Below are 25,113 nucleotides of genomic sequence, written 5' to 3'. Positions count from 1 at the left end.
TTGTGATTATTGACGCAAAATAAACTAAATACGAGATTTGAAGAGAAAACGAGAAGGTAGGGAGGTGATTTTGAATCAAATAATGGCCAAAATCACATCCCTTTTGTTGCGGTTAGGATTTCTGAAAAGAAATAGAGAGTTTTAGAGAGATGAGAGAGCAAAAAATTTATTTTTATACTTGTGTATTTTCTTTTACTTTAAAAAAAGAACAAATTTTGATACATTGTTTGATACATATTTGATATATTATCAGTACATCTCTGATACTATATATAAAAAAATAAAAATTAATTTTGTACTTTTGTAAAAAATTTAAGTATTAAATGTAATTTTTTTGAAAAGTACGTATTTTTGTAAAAAAATTTCCCATTTTTTCGATTTTTTGTAATTTCCCCCTAATTCTAACTAGAGATCATGGTCTAACAAAAGCCCAACCCATTAAAAAAATGCTTCAAAACATTGGATCAGGCTTCTTTCATAACTTTGCTCAGCCCAGAATTTTATCCCTAAATGCATGAACTGACAAAGGAGTGGATCGAACTCATAAATGGTCCAACTCGTTTACAATAGAGCAATTGTTCAAATTGTATCCCTCAAGGTTTCAACGAGTTGGACCATTTATAAATTGAGATGAACTGAAGCAATCTGAAGTGTTCATACTCATCTAATTATATGAAAGAAGTGTTTAAGTTTGGTTTGAACTTTTAATATTGAACTCGAGCTTGGTTCATTCAAACTTTACAATATTTATGTTCGGATTAGCCTCAGTTTGTGTTTGTCCGTTTAGATGCTAAATAAACTAAATTCGGATCCGATCATTAAGGTGCTAAACGAGTGTAAACCGAAATCGTCCATTGAAGTGTTAAACGATTTAAACTCAAACTTAGCTCATTTAATATTTCAATAAATAAACGAACCAAGGTTTTTTTTTGATAATTGAGGAGAGAGAGCGTTTGTAAGAGAATTTGAACTCACGATTTAATAGTTTGCTGCCAATGCTAATATCATTTGAGTTATAGCTCATTGATATAAACGAACCAAGTTCATTTAACATTTAAATGAACAAACACGAGACGAAACAAATACATTAAATAAACAAAAAATTATAAAATTTTAATCAAAACTATATCATTTTACTCACACATGACTCTGTTCACGGGCTATTAATCGATCTTATATACGAGAAAGATCTCGTACTCTTAATCGAGCTCATATACGAATCTATTAGTGAGGTCATAATCGAGTCAGTTCGCGAGGTCATATGCAAACCATTCTTGAACATAAACAAACTAAACACCACTAAACAATCCGCTTAAATAAATTAATTCGACGCCATTCATTTAGATTAACAAACGAGCCGGATCAAATAGCAAGCTCATTTAAAGCCCTACTCATATACTACACCAATTTGTGAATAATTCGAGTGAAAAATATTGGTTAAAAAATCTGAGCCACCAATTTGTGAATAATTTACACCCCCTGGTACTAGGACCCATTGCCAATGATATTTAGATATATCAACTTCAACACACAGAATCTGAGCCACCAGTTTCTGAAAAATCCAACTAGACACATCAATTAGAGGTAAAGAAATGAAAATTTCAGATTCTATATGCCACATGGCAATCACTCAGCCAATTAGACACCATTTCTCCTATCCTTTAAGGATAAGCCCTGTATTACATTAACAAATTTCCCACCAATCCATCCATACATTACTCCATCACAGCACAACTCTCACTCAGAGCAAAAAAGAAAAAAAGAAAAAAAAATGGCCTCTGCTTGTGCTTCTTCTGCCATTGCAGCTGTTTCCATCTCGTCGCCCAGGCAAGTTTCTCCTAAATTTTCAGTCGCCCTTAAGAATTGATGCGTTCGGACCATATGTATTATATTCAAAATATATATGGTCCGAACGCATTGCTCACGTGACTATTAGTGTAGTTAGGAAATAGGATTCTATAGTTATAATGGATATATTTATCACAACCCGTAAATTTGACGGACCATACTGTTTGAAATACGCGATTTACCATTTTGGAACATATTTGCTAAATAATTTGATGACATAAATGTAGTTCCCAAAAGAGTGGATCAGTAGTAGGAGCAGCAAAGGCTTCGTTCCTTAGCGGGAAGAAATTGGTGACGGTGCGAAAGCTCGCGTCATCGGTTGGTTCAAGATCGGTTAGAGTGAGCGCGGTTGCAGCTGATCCTGATAGACCCCTCTGGTTTCCAGGCAGTACTCCTCCTGCATGGCTAGATGGCAGCCTTCCTGGAGACTTTGGCTTTGATCCCTTGGGTCTTGGTACGTTCAAAAATCTGCTTAATTTACAACATTATACTTATCTTTATCTAATGTATGCTTATTTTGCTATTTTTTATTTTTTGTAATGCATTCTATCATTAATTAATGAGCGTAAATATGATAATCGATCATTTAAATAATAAGTAACGACATATAATTTAGAACACATAGATGAAATTGCTGCCTATTAATTTGAGACAAATATATATAACTTTTATTTTTGTTTAAAATGAAATTAATTAAATATTTATCGACCAAATTAAAGTGACATAACAACTCGTTGAAGTATATTTTTAAAATATGCTTCTCGTCAGTCATTATGTTTCCTTTTTATTGAAGTGGCTTACAGCATGGCAGTTGATGTGGTAACATATAGTACTATAATCTTGTTTGCCATGTCAGTTAATTTAGCCAAAATATATTAAAGTACTTTCGCCTCAAATAAAATTCAAATATGGGTATTAAAAAATGTTAAAAATTAAGTAGCATTTGATATATGTGATAAAATTTAAATAATTTAAGTATTTAATTTGCAATAGTTTATAATTAATTGCTTGATATTAATGGATTTGAACTGTTGAACAGGATCTGACCCTGAAACCCTAAGATGGAATGTACAAGCAGAGCTAGTACACTGCAGATGGGCAATGTTGGGTGCAGCTGGTATTTTCATTCCTGAATTCCTCACCAAAATTGGTATCTTAAACACTCCATCTTGGTATGATGCTGGCAAATTGGAATACTTCACTGATACCACCACTCTATTCGTCGTTGAGCTCGTTTTTATTGGATGGGCCGAGGGAAGAAGATGGGCCGACATTCTCAAGCCCGGGTGTGTCAACACCGACCCCATCTTCCCCAACAACAAGCTCACGGGTACAGACGTTGGTTATCCAGGTGAGAATAAAACGGACTTACATAGAGCGTATGGTGAATAGTTGCCCATCTTATAAATTTAAAGATTAAATACTTTTTAATAAAGCATATATTATTTTATATTTTTGTTCGTCTTATAAAAAATTTATGAGTCTTCCGTGCCGCAGGTGGACTATGGTTTGACCCACTTGGATGGGGCAGTGGTTCAGCACAAAAGCTGAAGGAATTGAGGACTAAGGAAATCAAGAACGGAAGATTGGCTATGTTGGCTGTAATGGGTGCTTGGTTCCAACACATTTACACCGGCGCTGGTCCTATTGACAATCTTTTTGCCCATCTTGCTGATCCTGGTCATGCTACAGTTTTTTCTGTAAGTATACGTTAATTCTATATAAGTCGTTTTAATGATTCAATAATGTTATTCTCTCGAGTTTTTAGTTATTCCGACCGGATTAAATTTTGATGGAATAAATAAATAAATCATATAATTTATCGGCTATGACATCTCTTTGCGAAAAAATTATCACGAATCTACTGACATCTTCCGCTTCTATTATTGTATTTTTTTCTGACTGTCTTTTATGTTATGTATTTCAGGCATTCACCCCCAAGTGAAGAAATCAAGAGTGATACATAAGATGGAAATTTGAAGCATTTTGTATTTGCTGAAACAAATTAAAAAAAGTTTTATGTATCATATAGAAGCTGTAATGCCTGTGTTATGGTTTCTTCATGAAATTGTGCTTGATCTTGCAATGTACAAAATTTGTAACTTAGATGCTTATGAATATATATTAGCCATCATTGTTATTATGTTACTAAATCTTTGCCCTCAATTTCTATTTGATACTACCAATGAGCTATATCTCAAATGGGAGAAATTCTTAGGTAGACTCGGTCTACCACGTCATCCGTGGACTAAGCCTATCACATAATGACACGTCATTAAAATGATGGCAATCTTGTAATATTACTATTCAAAAGTGTAAATAAGTAATAAACAAATTTACAAGATTGCCATTATTTTAATGACGTGTCATTATATAATAGGCTAGTCCACGGATAACGTGGTGGAGTTAGTCTACCTAAAAATCTCTCCTCAAATGGTATAAATGCTCTCCACCAATCATTAATGGAAGGATATAAAGTGGTAACTACATAATTACTCTCAACTAGAAAAATAATGCATAGATTCATCTTAGAATATGCACAAGAAAAAAAGGATTATTGAACTGATTATGCATAAAGAACATTATTGTATAATGTTGTTTAAAGGGGTATTTCTATTAAATAGCACCACCTTTAGCATTTTTTGCGATTTAAGCCACTTCTATAAATTGTCTCAACTGTTAGCTCAAGCTTTCCAATCTTTTTAATTATTAGCCCAGGTCCCAATTCCGGCATCTGAAATCTTACGTGACTCGCCGGATTGCCTCGTCAGCGCCAGCGTGGCCTCTTTATGCGACGTCGTTTTGGATTATTTCTACCAAATAACACGAACTACCATTTTGTCTCAAATATTAGCACAGCCTTTTAAATATTTTTAAATTTTAGTCTAAAATCTGTTTTCGGGTATTGGAATCCAATGTGCACATTTAAGAATAACTAATGTGTTTCACACTTGGCTCGCAGTGTGACTCGTCAAATTATTAAATAATATTTAAAATAATAGTTAATTAGGAATAGTTTATCTTATATAATACTTTGGATGATTAATTTAATAGTTCAACATTTTTTAATTGATAATAAAATTTTATAATTATATATAAAGAATTTAAATTAAAAAATCAAATAATAAATAAAAATTAATTTATTAAAAGTAGTTTACCTTATTTAGAATTTTATATGATTTACATATAATTAAAATAATAATTGTTAAATATTTATAATAGTTTATTTTAATTAGTACTCTAAACAATTATCTTAATATAGTAGTTTAATTTAATTAGTCCTCTAAATTAGTAATTTATTTTAGTTAGTATTCTTTTTCTAATAATTATCTCAATAGTTTTTAATTAATAATTATATTTTATAAAATGAAGAGGATAATAACGTAAATGTGCCTGTCCCCCCTGCACCCGTGGTTTTATATATAGTACTAGCATTTCGCCACGTGTTACAAATGTGAGCGACAATTACATGATCCGTTATTTAAATTTTAAATTAATTAAAATATTAAATATAATATTTTATTTGTAAATATATTATTATAATTATTTTTATTTAAATAGAAACTATACCACGTTTGTGATATTAATTAATAGGACCCATTATATATAATATTAATTTATTATTATCACATGTTACGCATATGAGCGACATTTATATGTCTCGTTATATGTATTAATGTTAATTAAGAAATTTACATGACCCGTTATTTAACTTTAAAATTAATCAAAATATCAAATATAATACTTTGTCTTTAAATAAATTATTTTTATTTACAATTAAAATTAATTAAAATTAATTAAAATATCAAAATATAAAATTCATTTCTAAATAGTAATTGTTTGCATGAGAGCGATATTTATATAACCCGTTAAATATATTTATATCAATTAAACTAATTTGTTGCACTTATATGACCCATTATTAAGATGAAGTAGACGCTATTAATACAACTACTAACTTATTGTACTTATATGGTTTTACAGTTGATTACATACATAGCATTCAGTAGCTGTGAGTAACAGTTGATAGCATACATAGCATTCTGTAACAGTTGATAGTAACATAGCATACATAGCTTTTAGAGTTTGTGAATTTATGGTTGTGATTTTAGGGTTGTAAATTTGTGACGTAGGGTTAGTTGTGATTCAAATAGCCGAAAACAGATTTTAGGCTAAAATTTAAAAATATTTAAAAAGTTGTGCTAATATTTGAGACAAAATGGTAGTTCGTGTTATTTGATAGGAATAATCCAAAACGACGTCGCATAAAAAGGTCACGCTGGCGCTGACGAGGCAATTCGGCGAGCCACGTGAGATTTCAGATGCCGGAATTGGGACCTGGGCTAATAATTAAAAAGAATGAAAAATTTGGGCTAACAATTGAGACAATTTGTAGTAGTGGCTTAAATCGCAAAAAACGCTAAAGGTGGTGCTATTTAATAGGAATACTCCTTGTTTAAAACAAAATGAGATTCTTGTAGTCGGAATTCTATCTATGTCAAAAAAAAAAAAAACCTTAGTGCAAAATTCCTATGGACAATTCATCAAATAATGGAATTCCAAATAGAATTCAAATTGATTAATCTAAAAAATGAGTGATTCCTCGGTGAGCAGATATGCTACATATTATAGAAATCCTCTCAAATTCTAATGAATATAAAAGATTAGGTTTATTTTAATTATATTCTTCCTAAAGATGATTAATATAGTATTTATATTCGTGACACTTCTTAGTTCTTAATGTTTCTATATTTTCCGAATTAAAATTTTTTCTTTCTTTTGAAAATTAAACCAAACTGAATTTATAAAAATGAAAAAGTTTTCAATTTAATCTAAATTAGTTAGTTCGGTTGATTTTTTGGTTCAATAAGTTTTCGAGTTCAATTTCTACTAAAAAATTGACTCTTTTCATGTTCAAAACCGAATCTAAGCAAAAAAAGAATTTTTTATGTTATCTAATCGAACTAAAAACATTTATTATCTCAATGATAAGCATCTTCATTCAAGCAGTTGAGGAAAATGCGCTTCCATGTTTCACATATATAGAGAAGGAAATCGAGTCGCGGATAAACTAGCTTCTGTTGATCTAGTGCTTCATGATGTTGTTACCTTGGAATACTTCAAAATGCGGTAATTAATGCAGCATCTTAAGATATAAGCTAGATTATCGTTATATTTCTTTGTTCCTAGACTAGTATAGCTCAAGCCTTTTGATTCATCTTATTGAGCATCGACTATTTCTCGACCAAGATTTGTTCTGTCAAAGTAACTGCTAGAGGATTTTGAGTCTGCTCGTCGAGTTTATGTGCTGCTTGAGCGAAAATACTTATGTTGTTGATCCAACTCGAGGTCAGTTCGTTGGCTCGTCGAGCAACAAGTCTTGCTTGAGCTTCATTTCTTTCAATAGCTCCAGCTCGTCGAGCATCCAATTCGATTGAGCAAAATCATTTTTTCCCATGATGCGGCTCGGGGACAGAATCGAGCCATGTCCTTAGCTAGAGAAGTTAAATTTGATTCGACTAATAGTCATTTCTTTAAGCAAATTAGTTTCATTATGTTTTACTTGCTTTTCAAGCTTCATTATTCTCCTTTTAAAGGATTGTTTTGGATATTGTAACTTTTTTTTAATGTTATTATTAGGACGCAATCTTTAATTTTTTTTCAAATTGATATTTAAGTATCTTTAAAATTATCAAATAAATGGTTTCAATCTCATTGTACCATTGAAAGCCCAGAAAATAGCGAAAAATGAAAAAAAGTTTTTCATTGGGTGAATAAGCCATCTTCTACATTCTCGCTTCTTTTAAATAAATCTTTATGCGTGGAATCATAGATCAAGGGTTTTAAATCAACACCTTTTGAGATGTTGAAAATAGTTGCTATTTGAAGTGCACGGTACAATAAAAGTTGTAAGCCGTGTTTTGAAAAAAATTATTGTCTATCATTGGCTACTATGGTAGAATTAGTCGGGAGGTCCTGAGCAGTTATCTCCAACTCGTGAACTTTACAAAACTAACGATAGCTCCTCACATTTTTCCAATTCGGCAGTTCGATCTATGATTTTTCCGATTATCCATATACTAGAAAAATAAAAAAGAGTCATATTTATTCAAATTTTAGAGTCTTATTAGCATAATAATAAAAATATTAATATTAATTTGTACGATCATACATTTACCTCTATAAAATTAAAATAATAAACCATTGCAGCATACTATCCACTGCTTTTTTTAGCAGCATAGATTCCTGCAGAACAGCTTCAAATCTTGGTTTTATCAGATACTATTGAATTACATCTATAAAGTTAATTCCAGAATTTGTAAAATACTTAACAAGTGAACATCTACTAAATCAAGAAACAAATCAGTATAAAAATTGATAATTTTATATGAATTATCAGAAACCATATAATAACCGATACTTACAATCTACTAATCAATCTAATTCTTGTAATTTTTCAGCAAGAAAATTTACAAAAACATAGTACAGAGATGGAGGAAGCAACTTTCAACTCTATATACCACAAATCGGGTCAAAAAGATCCGTTCGAAGGAGGAGGTCGGGCCGCTATCCGAACAGGAAGTGGCCGTCCAGTACCAGACCCACCACAACTACTACACGCCATATGACCGGAGCCAGCGCAAGTCCGACAACCCACATCTCTATCCGACCACCGGGAGCATAAACAATTAATCCGACCCGTTCCGTTGCAAGTGGGGCAACGTGAGAAAGGACCGGCCATGGGCTTTTGATCCATGATCGATTTAACCAGAGCCGCTCCGGCTAGGACGCTGAGACCGGTTGCCAGCTGGGTTAATACTATTGGTCCCATTGGGATGAATGAGATTTGAGAAGATGAGAGGAAAATAGATTTTTTTTGGTTGAGTTGAAGTTAAAATTTGTGAATGGAGATTTTTTTGTATTTTTTATAGGATTTGGTAATAAATTAAATATTATAAAGAGGTAATAGAATTGTACACGTAGACACGTAATCGTTTGGTGGTGGGTGGCGGCTTGGCCTTTGAGGCGTATAAGCAACGAGTAATTTTTGGAGAGTAGTGAAGAAACGAAGCTGCTGTGTTCTTCTCTTGTAGCTGGACTGTTCATTCTATGGGCCGAAGTGGGCTCGGGTTTGAAAGTAGGCCTGAGTCCAATTATGCTCATATAATTGCGGGCTTTTTATATAGAATACAGAAAATCAGCCACTCTTTTTTTTTATACGGCCCAATCCAAATCTTTACTTTACCTACCTCATTTTCTTATTTTGATAACTTCTACTTTGAATTTCTTTCTTTTATACGATTTTTCTTATTTCTCTCAATCATTCTTCTTCTCCACGATTTCTTTTGAGCCGTGAAAGAATATTTTCACGATTTTTGCTCTTTCGCTTCCTTCGTTTCGCCTTCGCCGTTCCGCCGCCTCCGCCTTCACCGTTCCGCCTTTCTCTCACCGCGCCATCTTTCTTTTCTCTTTTTAATTTTAGATCTGAAATTTTTTATTATTTTTTTTTCATTTTCAGATCTGTAATTTGTTTATCTTTTACTGTTTATTCATCATTGAACATGTATAAAGAGTATCTTTAAAAAATTTAATATTTATTTGATGTTATATAGAATAATTTTGTGATTTTATATAATAAAATTTTGCTATTTCTGCATTTTTTTGTATTTTGTTGTATTCCTGCGTTTTTTTATTCTGCAGAACGATTATTGATGATGATTGATTGCTGAATTATTGTAATGTTACAGTGTTGTTGATTTTATGTTGATATTATGTTGATATCAACTGATTTTTTTTATTTCAACATTGACAAATAAGATAATATTGTCTGTGAAATAAACTTTTAATATTTTGTGAACTATTGTGTTGGTGTATATTTAATATATTTTTATTTTTATATGTAAGAATAATTTTATTTTTTCATTTGAATTATTGTTGTTGTTTTTTCATATTATTTTGATTACTTACTCTGATAATTTCTTTATCTGATTCATTTATTTTAAACATTTTGTACATTTGTTGTTCTTAAGTAGAATTACTACTATCATATTAACAAGTTATCAACATAATGTCAACACGATATCAACAATTAATGTTGATTTTGTCAAGATATTTGTAAAATGAGAACATTGATTGATTTAAGTCATAAACAATCAACATATTATCAAAGCATTTCAACAGCTCATCAACACAACAAATTAAGACTAATTTTTTTTTTCAGTGATTAAAAAATCAACATGTTATCAACCTTATGTCAACAACATGTCAAAATAAAATTGAATATAAAAAAGAGTTGAAATACTTATCAACATAATGTTAACAATAAATCAACAACGAATCAACAACATGTCAACATAAAATTTAGTATGGAAAAAGTCGAAATACTTATCAACATAATGTCAACGATAAATCAACAACGAATCAACATAAAAAATAAAATAGAACATATATTTTTAAAAGACGGTGACAATTAATAAAATATCAACAAGAAATCAACAACATGTCAACATGATAATGCTAACATATCATTATCTAATTTCAGTTAGATTTTATTTTTTAATTTATTTCACGGTCAAAATTATCTAATTTACCAATATTTTTCTAGAATAAAATTTTTCAATGTTAAAATCAAACAAATACCAACTGATTATCAACACAAAATCAACATAAAATCAACAACGCTGTAACATTATAATTATTCAGCAATCAACCATCATCAATAAATTGTGTTGCAGAATAAAAAACACAGAAATACAATCAATTACAAAAAAATACAGAAATAACAAAAAATTATTTCAGTAAACCACAAATTTATTTTACATAACATATAATTAACATTATATTCTCTAAATATAATCTTCATACATGTTTAATGGTGAAAAAACAGTATAAAATTTGTAGATATGAAAATAAAAAAGAAAAAGAAGAAGAAGAACAATGAATAAATTGTAGATCTGAAATCAAAATTGATGACGACGACGACCATAGGAGATGATGGCGTTGGCAGAGACGATGACAGAGACGATGATGAGAACGATGATAGAGGAGCGGAAGAACAGAGGACGTCGCGGCTGAAAACGATGGAGCAAACACGAGCTGAGAGAGATGAGTTGAGAGAGAGGAAAGAAAAATTAATTGTGATGAGAGAGAAAATTATTCATTTATGAAGGTTTGACTTGAAATATCTTATATATATAGATCCGTATAAAAGTAATATTTTTCAGCGTGTACAGTAGTTTTCATATTGAAAACTCTTGTCTGTATAAAAGTAATAATTTAGCAAATGTTGGTTGTTTATGAAAAAAGCCCTATAATTGCATTAGCACTCATGGAAGATTCATGGAAAACAATTGATAAAAGATGCCCTTTCTATATCTAAATACATTTCGATTATTATAAAATTTAAAAAATAAAATTTAAATTTTGGATATGGTTGTAAAAAAAATTAAATTAAACATAATTATAAAAGCTAAAAAGTTTGATCGTAATTGGTAAAAAGATGTAAACATTCGGATTTAAAAAGTGATTATGCCAAAAAATATCATATAACCAATTAAATATAGTTAAAAAATATAATTCTAAATAAATCGAAACATAAATATTAGTATATTCCTTGTAATCTATAAAATTCAATTATATTAAATATACTCCTACTTGAAATTCTAAACGCATAAAATCAACGGAGAATTGAAATTTTTAATAACTGAGTGAAAATTGTGTCTAATGAGAAAGAAAATTAATTTTATTTTCCCTCTTTGGAGTATGATTGGATGTTGACTTTGCATGTGTACTTGGACAAAAATAGATCTTATTTTGGGGTGCCTTGGTGTGCTTGGACAAAATTTATACACATCGGTAATTTACGCATGGACCATCTCTATAACCCTATACAAAAATGGAATCAAATCAAATAATCATATCCAACTAAAAAATTTAACCTGGTTCAACAGATTTAAAATAATAAAAATAATATTTTTGTAATTGATTTAATTCTAAAAGTTAAAAGATTCAGTTCACTGTTATACAAACCGATATCTAAACCATTAAAATTAGTTTAGCTTGATAAAAATCAAAATTTCAATTCAATTCAGTTTGGTTCGAACTGAATGCACACCCCTAACTCTATGAGTGGATAGACCTCGATTAGTTTTCTAAAAAAATTCATTATATTAGCTAATTTTGTTAAGGGAAAAAAAATCCTCAATTGGATTAAAGGTTTCTTAACGTGAGAAATATCTTCGAAACAATTAAGTATTCCGAGTAATTCATTCCCGGTTTGACCAAACACCATTACGATACATACACTTAAACTTTTTTCTTTCCTAGTTCTTCCAAATTTATATGCACATTCAATTTCGCCATTCATCATTTTATAGGTGCTACTAGAAACAAAATTTTCTAATAAACCGAAGCCACTACACTCCAAGCTTCTACATTCACATGCCAAGTCAATTACAAATTCACAAGTACCGACTAAGCCTTCGGCATTATATAAAGCACATGTTTTTTCTTAGGAAGTGAGAAACTAATTTAATGTAAGCTGGAAAATAACATATTATATATGACAATGAGATTGATATAATCAGATGATCCAAAAACGAAATGATTAAAAATAATTCCAAGTAGTTGTTTTGCTTCTTTTCCATTTAATGGTAAAAAAATCGCAGCAATATCAATATTAAGAGACAAGAAAACTTACAGTTCAAGATGATATTCGTAAAGATTGTTGGCAGTATAGTTTCAATTCAATGGGGTAAATGCCCTCCACCTTTTCTTCGAATTTACTGGTAATTCGTATAATCTTCGTTGTATTTAGAGATCTTCAACAACTGTAAATTTTCCACCAATAAATCCATCCCCTGTGAGGAGCTCTTCAATTGAATACTAACCGAGATTTCAAAATTCGGTTGAAAAGGGAATAAAAGAACTCAGAAAACTTGTCTGATATTGATGTTGATCCTTGAAGTTCTAGCATATTCCAAGAAATCTTTGTCTTGTGAGAAATGCATTTCAAGAGGCGTTATTTCAGATTTTTCTTCGTCAATAAAGATCCGAGGCACACCTGCAAAAGTTGAAAACAAATGCAGTTGGAAACTAATGAGTTGCGGAAGCCACTGAAACAATAATACATATACATATCTAAGGTGGTACTAAATGCAAAAAAATCTTCCATTCATGTTATCATCTTGTTGAAATGGATTCTGTTTCACAGACATGAAGGAAGCATCCTTTAAATCGTGTACACTTCTCTTGTTGCCGATTTAAAAGTAAATTTTTTGATCCGGACTTGCTGACTACACTTCTTCTTTTAAATGCACACAAAATCAAAATTCTACTACCCGAAGACAAAAAGGTCGACATTCAGGGAAGTAATATTAACTGCATTCACTGCCAAACTGATTGTTCCTTTAGTTTGATGATTAAATGTTTAAAGGTGGAAAAATGATACGTATAAGTTATAACTACAGGATATTGTAGTATAGATCTTCATTTTCAGTACATACTTTATCCAGAAGCTGAAACTCATGAAATTTAAAGTTTACCATGAAAGCATTCCCTTGCTTCTCCAGCCATGAGCACTACATCACCACTTCGAAGAAACATTGCAAATGGTGGATCCTCCCTACTTCTTCCTCCCAAAAGGAAAATAGCCTTGCAGCCCAAACTGAGAAATAAATTATACGCTCAGCAACGTCTTCTTCATATTGGACTATTAAAAAAAAATAAGAAAGACGAGAGAGGATCATAAATACCTCATGCTTACAATAGGTTTGCTCCAGTCTGCTTCCATATCATCCAGGTGACCCCCAAGCGCATCACCTGAAAAGATATATATTATCAAGCTTAGTTGCAACAGTTGGCGCAAATATTTTTACAATTCCAATTTCCACTGAATTAAAATAAAATCAATATTGAATCTTTAGCTTATAAATGTATACGAGTATCTTGATTTTGAACTTCAGTTAGTAAATTTAAAAGTCAGCAACTTATCGTTAAACACAGCACTGATAAATAATCCTTTGTAACATTTACCTGATCCAAAATAATTTACTATCGCAGCTTCTGGATGAAACTCTTCTCCAATAGGCATTGCAGGAACAGCCAACTTTTTAGCCAGCTGACAAAGTGCATCAGGGATCTTATTATGTGGGAGATGTACATTATAATTCCGCTGCACCATGGGCAAGATGAATTTAGAAATTCATTCCAATTGTTAAGTGTAATCAATAGGTCTATTATTTTGAGTTGAGTACTAATTAGTCAATGCTAACAAACAACAAATAGATGAGTATACAAGATGCAATTCTGCAATTGGAAAAGTAAGATTAATTACCTTGGACCAGTCAAATTGAAGGCCGAGGGTACTCCATCGCAACTTTCTCAATAACGATGAGGCTGAAACAGATTTACATGTCTTTCCTCTCAGTGAAGCAACATCTTCCTCACAAAACGTCCATCTACGGGCATCGTTATTACACCCAGAATCCAAGCCGGGAGGTGTATTCTCATCCTCTATAAGTACTTTACCCTCTTTCGCGGATGTAAATAAATCATGTATAGGACCATATATAGCATTATGATTTGTTCTATTTGCAGGCTGCGGAAAATTTGTCAAACTCTCTCTTATCCACATGCATTGTTCTTCGACGCTCAGTGCTCCACTGATAAAATAGAAACCTATGGAAATAAAATCCCACTCTTAAATCTCCATAATTTCTTTGAAAACAACAAAGAACGCAAGAGTTCAGCAGAATGAATTCTCTAAAGCATAAAAATCGTTACAATTTATATTTTATTCGAAATGAAATCGTGTATATTGAATAAAAACTAGTTTCATTTCAATTATGTTATGTTTTTCTTATAGAAATTACTTGCCACTCAATACATTTCTATCTCGAAATTCAAGCAATTTGCTTGAATTCATGATCAACTAATACAATTTATAAAAAGTGCAAGTTAAAATTCAATTCATAACAAAGTAATAAATATACCGGGGCGACTTTCCAAGCAGAAGACGGGACGATCAAAATTGCCTTGAAATGCAATAATTCCATCAGGAAGTTCACCATTCAGCTTGAAAGAATCTAAAATTAACTTGAAATCTAAAACCTCCGATAAATCCACCGGTTTGGGTCTCTTTTTCCTGCATAAAATTACTTGCTAAGTGAACTCTTAATTAAACAATGTCAAAATCAATTAAAGAAAAAAACAAGTAAACGTTATAATAGGTAAATTACTTCTTAGCTGATTTGGAATCTTGATCGTAGTAAAGTTTGTATTGCTTCTCAGCTCTACGGAATGCTGTTCTCTCGGCGTCATCGGAGACTTTATCGGAGCCGTACATTTCAATTAATCGCCGAGTTGGGATGGGATTTAGTTTTTCACTTGCTTGCTTCTTTGATTTCAATTTTAATTAGGGTTTTTCTGAGTTCATGCGGTTTCTATCTGGACGACAGTGTTGTACTGCGTTTTCTCTGTTACTTTGTGTTAACGTGTTGTCGTTTGCAAACGTAGCGGTATCAGAATTGCTTTCTCCCGCGAAAACAGACGGTAACGACGACGAAAGTTGATTCGACCACTCCACTTTCTCTCCGTCGCTCAACGTTCAAAGACAATAAAGTCCTTTGAATGAATAAGAATAATCGCAAGCATTAAGGTTACTATTGTCTTTTCAAAAGCCGTTTTGACCATTGAAATAATAATGAGCACCCAGTTTATTGCTACATCCACTCAAAACTGCCATGTCACAATTCAAACGATAAACGGGACAAAAATATCTGGAAAATCGAATGGCCAAACCTAAAGCAAAAAAAAAAAACTTCTTTTAACGAGAAGATAAATATCAATCAGTTCTCAAATTAGCAAAAATGGCGTGCACCAGGACAATTATACGTTGCTCGGCGTTTGTAACAGAGCCATGGGTACCTTTTCATTTTCAAAATCGAGCTCTGTTTACCCCTCAATTCAAGCAAAATTTGAGCTGTGGATTTTGTAGCAGAAAAAAACGAAGCATTAGGGCTCGTAATTTTCATTTTTCAAGATTAAACCGCCTTAATTGCTCGTATAATGATGGTAATAATTTGAATAATTATAGCTCAGCTCCTGATGAAGATGAATTTGAGCAAGAACCTCCCCAGGAAGCTGTTCTTAAGGCCATTTCAGGTTTCAATTTCACCAAAAAATTATTTAGTGAAAATTGTTTATTATTCTGTTTTAGCTTATCTTTAATCTGTGTTTTATATTTTTACGGTTGTGTTTGGTTGTAGAGGTTTCAAAGACCGAAGGTAGGGTTGGACAGACTACTAATGTGGTTATTGGAGGTACAGTGACCGATGATTCTACTAATGAATGGCTTGCTTTGGATCAAAAGGTAATTTGTTTGTTTATTTTGTAACATTTTAGACATTTTGCTTATAGATTCAAACTTTGTTTTAGATTGTAATTTAGCCATGATTACATTACATAGTTGCCCACAAAAAATTAGTAAAATTGCATATTTTACTTGGTAGGTAAACTCATACCCAACAGTTAGAGGGTTTACGGCGATTGGAACGGGTGGTGATGATTTTGTGCAAGCTATGGTTGTTGCTGTTGAGTCTGTAATTCAGCAACCGATACCTGAGGTATTTTATATCTTTTCTCTTTTCCCAGTTTATTTTTATTTTTTCAGACTTAGTGTGCAATTGGATTTCGGGGTGGATGTTAACTAAAATATGACTTTAAGTGACTCTTTAGTGCAGTATCTTTAGCTTCATTTTCATACACTTAGCAGTTTGCAACTTAGTAACCCTTTCTTGCACTATTTTCTACATAACATTGATGATACTTGATCGGACAAAAAAATATAATCATGTGTCATGATCACTTATCTAGGTGATAATCAGTGAGTCGCTGGATCAGGTTAATTGATTGCCAATATTGGTATCCTGTGGATTGTTTATATTTATTAAATCTGAAATGAAATAGAAAATTTTCCGTCTCTACATCAACGGCGGAATTTCAGTCTTCCAGAACTATGTTGAATATCATAAAATTAGTAGTCAAATAGGCAGCACGTCTGCTGTGGATAGCAAAGACTAAGGAGAAAAGAGGAAACTGTACAGATCTCAATCGAAAAGTTGTTCGGTTATCTTCCAATACTAGATAGTATACTTAAAAGACAACAGGGTTTAGGTTTCAAAACTTATTAGATAAAGTTAATATCTTTTAAGAGGAGCATTTAAGACTGTTATGGCAGCTATTATACAAAAAAGAGAGGCCACTTTAGGTTTCTTCTCATATTAACCCTTGTTTTTATTAGTGTGACCGCGGTACAGGTACTATTATTTCTTATATAGATAGACTTTTAGTTCTGCTACCATGATTATTGGCTTCACCTTTGTAATTCATCATAACAGACAATTTATCCATCATATAGATCTATAGTTTTAAGCCACTATATTAAGATCTGCTGTATTTACATCGTAAATTCCATATGTCCTAAAGTAGCTTGATTGGGGATATAAACTATGTTCCTTGAGAGTCCTTGTGAGATGGGCATTCAATGCAAGCTGTAAATCTTTTAATGGGTGGTTGTCTTGCCGCACAATGTCAAGGCCTTGAAGAATAACATGCAAAATACAACTTTGCGGCAATCATATTCATAGGAGTTCATAACTGTTTTAAAGTGACAAGTTCAAAGGATGCAGATAGCTTAGCAAATTTTCCCTTCATGGTTATAATTATGGGCTGGAAGCAATTATTTTCTTCAACCTTTAGCTACAATTCCCGCAGAATGATAGATTACTTCTCTTCACTCTATATTGCAGGTGCACGATTACCATGACTAGTTTGATAGTGATACTTGATGATTTTGTTTCCAACATTCTCTTTGGATGACGTACTTGTTTGGTGATTGTGCTTTCGTCTAGGATTTTGTAACATTTACCCAAGTGCTCTGACTAATAAGATTCTTGTTAAAGATTTTTAAATATTCTTAGTAAGGAGGACACTTTGGTTTACATAGTATCTGGCAAGTTTGTTCGGCTGTCATGAATTGCAGTGTCAAGAGTTGCAAAGCTGCTCTATTTAGTTATTGCCAATCTGTTTCGTATTTCGATTGTTCTTTTGCTTCAGAAAAGCTTCTTGGTATCTGAAATAGATTATTGCTGAGCATAGGCAGCTATGATTTTATTTTGTACACATAGACAATGTTAATTGCTACTTTTTGTTTGACTGATATATTTTGACAAACAGTTATATTCAGCCACCTACATTTATTGGTATTGAGAACAAAAATCTAACTGAAATAACTGCTTTATCAGGGCCGTGTAAAGCAGAAAGTATCATCAAGGGGCAAGTATGTGTCTGTTAACATTGGTCCCATTCAAGTTATTTCCAGTGAACAGGTCTCTACCTCTCTCTATCTATCTATCTCCCACTGTGTCACACATGCCATGCACTAGAACACCCAAACACTAAAATATAAGGAAAAATAAAGATAAACATTATTAATGAATATCACTACTCATTTCATTGTCGAGTCGGAAGAGAAAAGATGAATGAGGTTATACACTGTTTGAGAGCGGCAACAGTGTATTCCATCCAAAAGGAAGAAGGAAAAATAGACTAGTTAGGGAAAAGGGAAATTTTGTGATCCCTTACAGGACCGTTAAAATACCTAGAAAATGTTTTCTTGTAAACAATAAATAATAGGGTTATTTTCATATAAATTCACGAACTATACACGTTTTTACAATTTAATCTGTTTTATAAAAGTTGGTAAATATATACATCAACTACCATTTCTTCGCAAATTGATACACATATTACCAATTGAAAATCAGGTGAAAATTAATGATGTGGGAGCCATATTTTTAAGGGTTAATTTTATATAAAATCACCACCTTTACACGTTTTTTCATTTTAATCACGTCCTTTAAAAGTGTCAAATAAAATCACCACCTTTCATTTTTTTGCAAATCTATCACGAATGTGAAAATTTGGTGTATCTCGACAACCAGAATCAACAAGAAAAGAGTAAGAGGAATGTATTTTGTATGTCAATAGAGCATTAGTCAAATTATAACATTTATTTGGAAGGAAAAAGATATCAAATTTTACTCGTCGATGATAGATTTGCAAAAAAATGAAAGGTGGTGATTTTATTTGACACTTTTTAAAGGACGTGATTAAAATGAAAAAACGTATAAAGGTGGTGATTTTATATGGAATTAACCCTATTTTTAAAACGCTGGATTTGATCCGTGAATGACGTGACCAACTTCGGGTTTCACATCATCAATTTTCACCGGATTTTCTAAGAAATGGTAGTTGGATTATATATTTACCAACTTTTGTAAATCGTGATTAAATGGCAAAAACATGTGATTTATATAACCCTAAACTATATGCTATTTATTTTGTTCCTTGCGGTGGACAGAGTTATATGAAACTCGTTTAACCTTTTTGGGTTTCGCTGTCCAGGTTCAAGCTGTATACAATGCCATGAGGAGAGACGAAAGAATGAAGTACTTTTTGTAGTATGAAACTTCATTTTCTTTTGTAGAGAGTACCAATCATGCAGTCTTCACGATTAACCATTCTCCCTGTAAATTTTCTGTACTCTAGCCTCAGTTAGTTTTGTTCTTTGATTAACCCATACGTTAATATTGCTGAAGAAATCAGGGTTCTTTTTTATAGTAACATGATCAACACAAATCTGCCATTTCATTCTAGTGAACTAAGTCAACCATTACTTCATGAGCAACGACGGATTTCTGTCCATTTTGATTCCTATTCAAGGGTTTGCTATGTGAGGCAATGAAAATGAGGATATTCATTTTTTTAAGTTCTAGTGATCCAAAAAATTCAACTCTTTGCGCCTTTATCGATTCTAACCAAACCTTTTAATTTTGTCAATTATAACCGGATCTGAAGGATTTTGTTTCAATTGTAGTCAAGTCTTTTGAATTGAACAAATTAAGCATAATTTTGCTCATGTGGCAGTCATTGCATGGTGAATCCACACAATTGAATGGTGAATCCACCCAATTGAATGGAAAACGGTTAACACAAGAAAACGCAATCATTCAATGACTGCTGTGTGAGCAAAATCAAACTCAAATGAGTCAATTGAGTAGACTTAGCTACAGTTGAAATAAAATCCTTCAAATTAAACTACAATTGATTCGAATTGATAAAAGCGGGAAATATTTTGATTTCTTTTTTCATTGCGCCTAGTTATACCAAGATAATATCACATGTTTTGCATCATATTGATTCCTATTTCCATCTAGATCTTGCATCTTTTGATTATTAGTCAGCATATACCTTTTTGTATTGCATTAGTCAAAGTAGTCATTGGTTATGTCATGAATTTTTCGGTGACTTATTATTATAATAAATTTTGAACGTAGTAGCCATACTTTGATGTTGATTGGAGACTAGCTGAGAATAGTAGTTGGAAAGTGATTCTGAGATGCTGTTTAAACTAAGTTCCAAATGCATTATCATTTGCATCCATTGTTGTTTTCTGTCTGGTAATTTACTTCACCTGGCTTTGACTGATTTTACGGGGCAATCGAAAGAGTATGCGGCAGATTGATTTCCACCTATGCATAAGAACTTTAAATTACGGAGCATACGGAATTTTATTTGACAGCAGAATGAATACCCCTCCCAGATTCTTATAGTTCTATAACTCAACTGTCCCGAAGATTGACGAGATGAGTTAGCTCAACTATTACGAGTGTTCCACATAAGAATAATAAGTCTTAGATTCGAGTTACCATAGTTAATCTCTTCAAAAGAAGAAAATGAGAAAATGAAACTTTCCTGAAGATTATTATGCAATTTGACTATTGCTGGATCACCATATTTTCCAAATAGGATTATTCACTCTAGGAGTGTAATTGATTCGAGTTGAACTACCAAGCTCGAGCTTGACTTGACTCTAAAATCAAGAGTTTACAATTTAGTCATATTCGTCGAGTTTTATCTTCCTAGAAACTTTACGTTCTCCAAGATTATGGCAGTGTTTAAATTAGATGTTGAAGGAGGTTGTGAGCCGATCAATGTGTGAAAATTATTTTTTTTACAAATGCACTTGCTGGAAAAACTGTTCTGACTTGTTGGATTTCATCTAATAGCTCCAACTAGGGGTATTTAAGCCGAACAATTAAATTAATTTAGGTTCAGTTTTATTTGATATTAAAGTAAAAAAAAAATATTTTTCAGTTCAGTTTGGTTTTATAGATAAAAAAAATTATACTCTATCCGTCCCAACTTTCTCTATATTTTGTCTCGGAACTCTTGCTCCATAAATAACAAATGTTAAAATTATTTTTTCTACTCACTAATGAGCTAGTATTGATTGATATCTATAAGTAAATAGGAATTGGTGGCTACATTAAATAAGTGTATAGAAAGAAAAGTAAAAAAATTTATAAAAATGTATAACATTAATTGTGTTTTTTTAATTGTGTGATAATGACAAATTGAACAACTCTATTGGAACGGATGGGGTATTAAGTTTAAATACAAATGAAATAATTTTGAACCGTACTAAACGAATCAAACAAATTGACTAGTTTAGTATGATTTAATTGAAAAAAAAAAACATTTTTAAAAAATTAATCTAGTTTTATTTAAATTAAATAATATTTCATTTTGGTTTAATTCAAACTGTATGAACAACCCTAGCTCTAATAGCTCATACCAGCACAGCTCAACCGGACCTTATGTGATGTAATGAAGCAACATTTTTCTACTCTAAACTAAGCTACAAATTTTGTGTTTAGTAGACTGGTAACATGACCAGTCGTTTTCAATTAAATAGGAATTCCTACTATTTCCCATTTTCAAAAAAAAAACATGCCTTCATACCAACCAAGTGGACAATAAACATAACTCCCAACTTCCTGAAACCCTAAATCAATCATTATTTTAATGACAATATGTGCTATTTGTTTTGGTATCGAGGGAATCTCTGACGGAGTCCGGCCTTCTGGGTAAATCTTCGAAAAGAATAGCTTCGGTATTCCACCATCCGGACCTCCCATTTAATACGGGCTTTCTAACAACTCATTATAAATATTTCCAATAAATTTCATTTTATGGATATAAAATTCGAATTTAGGTTCTTCAAATCACATACTTACGGTCCATATTTGTGGCCAATTGAGACAAGCAGTGGTGGATAGCATCTGCTAATTCATAATAAATAATTGTGCACATTTTGAATTGTTACCAGGGGATGTTCCTCCGCTTGGTTCGGTTTAACCATAGAAATATTTGACCGTTTGTTTTTTTTAAAAAGAAAATAAGAAGCAAACCGAAATAAAGATTCGAGTTTGGTTCAGTTCAGCTTAACTCGGTTTGATTTAATTTCTTTTTTTATAAAAGAAAAAACTCTCGACGGGGCCTGACTATCCTTTAGAAGCGGAGTCCAACCATCTGGGTAAATTCTCGAGACTAGCCTAGCATCTCACCGCCAATGCCTCTCACTTTAATACGGGTTTTAACAACTCGTTCAATGTTTCTTGCAAGCCCATGTTGACGAGGGGATTCGAACCATTGAACTGACCTTTAATCTCACGTCTAAACTTGAAATCAACTGAGTTAGTCCATGATGGATTCTATTTGATTTTTTAATCAAAATACAAAATATTTTTTTCTTTTGAAAATTTTAAAGATAGAAGATAAAAAAAAAATAACAGGTAGTAAATTTGGGAATAAAATTTAAACTAAATTGCAATATATCATTCATTTGAATCATTTCCATCAATGATAATGTCATTTTTAAGTAAATAAGATTATTCCTAAAAGATTATTTTATGAAACAATTACATCGATGCAGCCCGTACGGGTTTAGTCTAGTGGTCTAAGTCTCAGCTATCTAGACGCCAAAGGTCGCGGGTTCGAACCCCGTCTACGCCTTTTCTTAATATGGAGTGGTTGAGGTTGGATTGCTGGCCATTAAAGCCCGGAATTACCAGGTATGTGAGCTTGCGGGCGGTCTACATCCCGGAATTTGACAATGATATTGAGTTTCGGCTCAGTAGAGTAAGTCCTCGTCACCAAAAAAAAATTACATCGATGCGCTTTGTTCAAAATTAAGAATTAGATCGAATAAGATTTTACAATAAACAAACCAAACCGACAATTTCTGATATGGTTATGTCCGGTTCGGTTTATACACACCCTAATCCTCAGTATATGTATCTGAAAATCGGATTGATACTTTGCTATGGGTAGGCAAGTGGTCCAAATCACTTTAATTTTTAATTAAGCCTCCTCTCAAAATAAACCACATTTTTATATTATCAAATGACTTGCAATGGAATATTTGATTAAATTAATCCCTATAGGAATATGCTAAATACATTCAAATATTTTATGCTATGATTATGCATAATCAAAATTAAATAATAAACCTACTGTTTTATAGTCAAATATAACCAAAAATTGCTCTCGTCATTAGCAAGTGTTTCTCTCATTGTCCTGATTCTTTTAAATATTGCATAATAGTCTATATTTTAATGCATCTGACTCACTTCATACTCAGTGTTTAGTCTCTTTTGAACTTCAGGAAAGGAGGAAGATTCATAATGGTGAATAATTTGGAGCAAATTGTACCAATTGGACAAGTTCAGGTACTTTCTTTTCTACCTTTCAAGTTTTCTTGTAAGGATTCGTGTTTCGTTTTCGTTTACGGAGATGCTTCTGAAAGTATGAATCTCTATCTTTACAACACATTCTTGTAAAAAATGTGATTTCGCGATTTTAGACGTTTCCTGTTTCTACGTTTCCGATTTATTTGTTGTTTTCCTCTCAGCAGAGTTATTCTGATGTGATAATCTGTGACTTTCAGGATGTAACAGAACACGGTAACCCGACAGAACCGCAAGCTTCTTCTCGATCCGATATGTCACCGCTTGTAAATGGAAGACCGAGCAGCATGATCATAAAGGCAAGCAATTTTTATAAACTTTGCAAAATATTGCTTGAAAAGTTCAAAAATCAGCAAGTGTTTTTTTTCTTGTAACAGAAGGCGCACACAGTAATTCCAGCTCACCTGATAGCTGAAGCCATATCAACCATCCGCGGCCTCGACCTGAGATGGTCAGTACCGATTACTCCGACTGAAATGGAATACGTCCGGCAGTACGTTTTTGCGAAATACCCACAATATAGCAATGGAATTGTGGAAGAAGGAGACACAGCTGATTTTTTTAGCAATGAAGAGCCATCAGAATCAAATCAGGACGAAAAGCGGAATACTACTTCTCCAAAGAATCTTGCGGTTTCGAAAGATTCTTCTCCTTCATTCACTCGTAGCCTTTCGGATCTCGACAAAACTCAGCTGGAATCGTCAAGATTGCTTGATATTTTTTCCAAGAAAACTTCATTTCAGGGGAATTTCATTTCAATTCCTGAAATTCAAGCTCAGAATAGAGCTCTGAAACACTGCGGTCTTAGCGAAAAGGACTATTTGGTCATTTTCATGCCAAATTATAAAGATGGAATGGTTATGATTGGAGAAAGCTACCCTTTCTTTAAAGGAAATTACTATTTGACCATAATGAGTGAAGAATTTGATGCAATTAGAGAATTTGCAAGTCATAAAGAATCAAAGGTTATTCCAATGCCAGAATCTTGGTTAGACCTAAGGGTAAAAGGGTCACAACTTAGTCAATATTTCAGAAGGAAATGTAAGTATATACCTAAAGGGCTATTTTCTTATCCAATTATAGTGAATGAGACTAGATACTCTTTGCATTGGATTTCAGAAGCACATAGAAATTCTTGGCATGTCCTTCTCGACGCTACCGGATTAGTTTTCGGGGACGATCGGCTCGCTCTCGCCCTTCACCGGCCGGATTTTGTGCTATGTACGTTGGATAATAATACACATTCTCAACCATCAAAAATTACATGTCTTTTGGTCAGGAAAAGATCATTTGATACCACTACCTCTACATCTTTGGCATAACCAAAATTTGGGGCAAATTGGTAATTAATAAGGATGTAGATTTGAGTTATTGTTATATATTATTAATTTCCTGCTTCAGTTATGCTTTTTATTAAGTGATAATTGTAATGTGTAGTATGATTAGCTCTTTAGTCTGTGGTTCAGAAGTAGATTTGCTGATGGAACTGAATATTAGATTCCAAATCGGTTTCTTAGTTAACTATCCATAGTTAGAAAATTAATTATTGCTATAAAATTGAACATAGTTGTGGTTATGCATGTTTACATATCGAATTGGGATTCACTCAAGT

The 25,113-nt window shown here is 32.3% G+C and overlaps 5 protein-coding genes across 9 annotated transcripts; 3 read left to right on the top strand and 2 right to left on the bottom strand.

Moving 5' to 3' along the window:
• The first annotated feature begins 1,673 nt into the window (after positions 1-1,673).
• Positions 1,674-4,001, top strand: LOC126655907 (chlorophyll a-b binding protein, chloroplastic). Its single transcript, XM_050350277.2, has 5 exons — positions 1,674-1,827; positions 2,076-2,302; positions 2,888-3,199; positions 3,346-3,548; positions 3,776-4,001. Exons 1-5 carry the CDS (start codon positions 1,772-1,774, stop codon positions 3,791-3,793), a joined length of 816 nt encoding a protein of 271 aa, XP_050206234.1. The 5' UTR covers positions 1,674-1,771; the 3' UTR covers positions 3,794-4,001.
• Positions 4,002-8,217: 4,216 nt separating this feature from the next.
• On the bottom strand, positions 8,218-8,774 carry LOC126654818 (uncharacterized). The gene has a single exon (XM_050348816.2). The coding sequence runs from the start codon at positions 8,678-8,680 to the stop codon at positions 8,381-8,383; it is 300 nt and encodes a 99-aa protein (XP_050204773.1). The 5' UTR covers positions 8,681-8,774; the 3' UTR covers positions 8,218-8,380.
• A 1,959-nt stretch (positions 8,775-10,733) lies between these two features.
• On the bottom strand, positions 10,734-15,382 carry LOC126655797 (alpha-ketoglutarate-dependent dioxygenase alkB). Of its 4 annotated transcripts, none has more exons than XR_007633089.2 (8): positions 15,087-15,382; positions 14,841-14,992; positions 14,183-14,526; positions 13,882-14,020; positions 13,602-13,668; positions 13,392-13,513; positions 12,548-12,910; positions 10,734-10,944 (listed from the first exon to the last, which is right to left on the bottom strand). XR_007633089.2 is itself a non-coding variant. In XM_050350100.2 (7 exons), the coding sequence occupies exons 1-7, from the start codon at positions 15,191-15,193 to the stop codon at positions 12,777-12,779; spliced, it is 1,065 nt and encodes a 354-aa protein (XP_050206057.1). In that variant the 5' UTR covers positions 15,194-15,382; the 3' UTR covers positions 12,462-12,776. The 4 variants fall into 4 exon arrangements, 1 of the variants encoding a protein (XP_050206057.1); XR_007633091.2 differs by having other exon boundaries at positions 10,734-10,919; XR_007633090.2 differs by lacking the exon at positions 10,734-10,944 and adding an exon at positions 11,510-11,733.
• Positions 15,383-15,620: 238 nt separating this feature from the next.
• On the top strand, positions 15,621-19,533 carry LOC126655799 (uncharacterized). 2 transcript variants are annotated; one of them, XM_050350101.2, is made up of 5 exons: positions 15,626-16,011; positions 16,116-16,219; positions 16,359-16,472; positions 18,153-18,236; positions 19,315-19,533. In XM_050350101.2, exons 1-5 carry the CDS (start codon positions 15,717-15,719, stop codon positions 19,369-19,371), a joined length of 654 nt encoding a protein of 217 aa, XP_050206058.1. In that variant the 5' UTR covers positions 15,626-15,716; the 3' UTR covers positions 19,372-19,533. The 2 variants fall into 2 exon arrangements, with proteins under 2 accessions (XP_050206059.1, XP_050206058.1); XM_050350102.2 differs by lacking the exons at positions 18,153-18,236; positions 19,315-19,533 and adding an exon at positions 17,658-18,101 and having other exon boundaries at positions 15,621-16,011.
• A 3,660-nt stretch (positions 19,534-23,193) lies between these two features.
• Positions 23,194-24,901, top strand: LOC126654919 (uncharacterized). The gene is made up of 3 exons (XM_050348925.2): positions 23,194-23,483; positions 23,702-23,800; positions 23,879-24,901. Exons 1-3 carry the CDS (start codon positions 23,439-23,441, stop codon positions 24,821-24,823), a joined length of 1,089 nt encoding a protein of 362 aa, XP_050204882.1. The 5' UTR covers positions 23,194-23,438; the 3' UTR covers positions 24,824-24,901.
• The last annotated feature ends 212 nt before the right edge of the window (positions 24,902-25,113 follow it).

This window comes from Mercurialis annua, linkage group LG7 (genome assembly GCF_937616625.2).
Source record: "Mercurialis annua linkage group LG7, ddMerAnnu1.2, whole genome shotgun sequence".
Lineage (NCBI taxonomy): Eukaryota > Viridiplantae > Streptophyta > Magnoliopsida > Malpighiales > Euphorbiaceae > Mercurialis > Mercurialis annua.
The sequence above is the reverse complement of the archived record's forward strand: the minus strand, read 5'-3'. Positions and strand labels throughout refer to the sequence as shown.

Coding starts and splice junctions, on each gene's coding strand:
- LOC126655907 (XM_050350277.2), top strand. CDS start 1,772: ATGGCCTCTGCTTGTGCTTCTTCTGCCATTGCAGCTGTTTCCATCTCG. Junction 2,303..2,887: donor CTTTGATCCCTTGGGTCTTG/GTACGTTCAAAA, acceptor ACTGTTGAACAG/GATCTGACCCTGAAACCCTA. Junction 3,200..3,345: donor TACAGACGTTGGTTATCCAG/GTGAGAATAAAA, acceptor TCCGTGCCGCAG/GTGGACTATGGTTTGACCCA.
- LOC126654818 (XM_050348816.2), bottom strand. CDS start 8,680: ATGGGACCAATAGTATTAACCCAGCTGGCAACCGGTCTCAGCGTCCTA.
- LOC126655797 (XM_050350100.2), bottom strand. CDS start 15,193: ATGTACGGCTCCGATAAAGTCTCCGATGACGCCGAGAGAACAGCATTC. Junction 14,527..14,840: donor CTGCTTGGAAAGTCGCCCCG/GTATATTTATTA, acceptor TTATTTCCATAG/GTTTCTATTTTATCAGTGGA. Junction 13,514..13,601: donor AAACCTATTGTAAGCATGAG/GTATTTATGATC, acceptor TTTATTTCTCAG/TTTGGGCTGCAAGGCTATTT.
- LOC126655799 (XM_050350101.2), top strand. CDS start 15,717: ATGGCGTGCACCAGGACAATTATACGTTGCTCGGCGTTTGTAACAGAG. Junction 16,012..16,115: donor TGTTCTTAAGGCCATTTCAG/GTTTCAATTTCA, acceptor GTTTGGTTGTAG/AGGTTTCAAAGACCGAAGGT. Junction 16,220..16,358: donor GGCTTGCTTTGGATCAAAAG/GTAATTTGTTTG, acceptor TTTACTTGGTAG/GTAAACTCATACCCAACAGT.
- LOC126654919 (XM_050348925.2), top strand. CDS start 23,439: ATGGTGAATAATTTGGAGCAAATTGTACCAATTGGACAAGTTCAG. Junction 23,484..23,701: donor TACCAATTGGACAAGTTCAG/GTACTTTCTTTT, acceptor TGTGACTTTCAG/GATGTAACAGAACACGGTAA. Junction 23,801..23,878: donor CGAGCAGCATGATCATAAAG/GCAAGCAATTTT, acceptor TTCTTGTAACAG/AAGGCGCACACAGTAATTCC.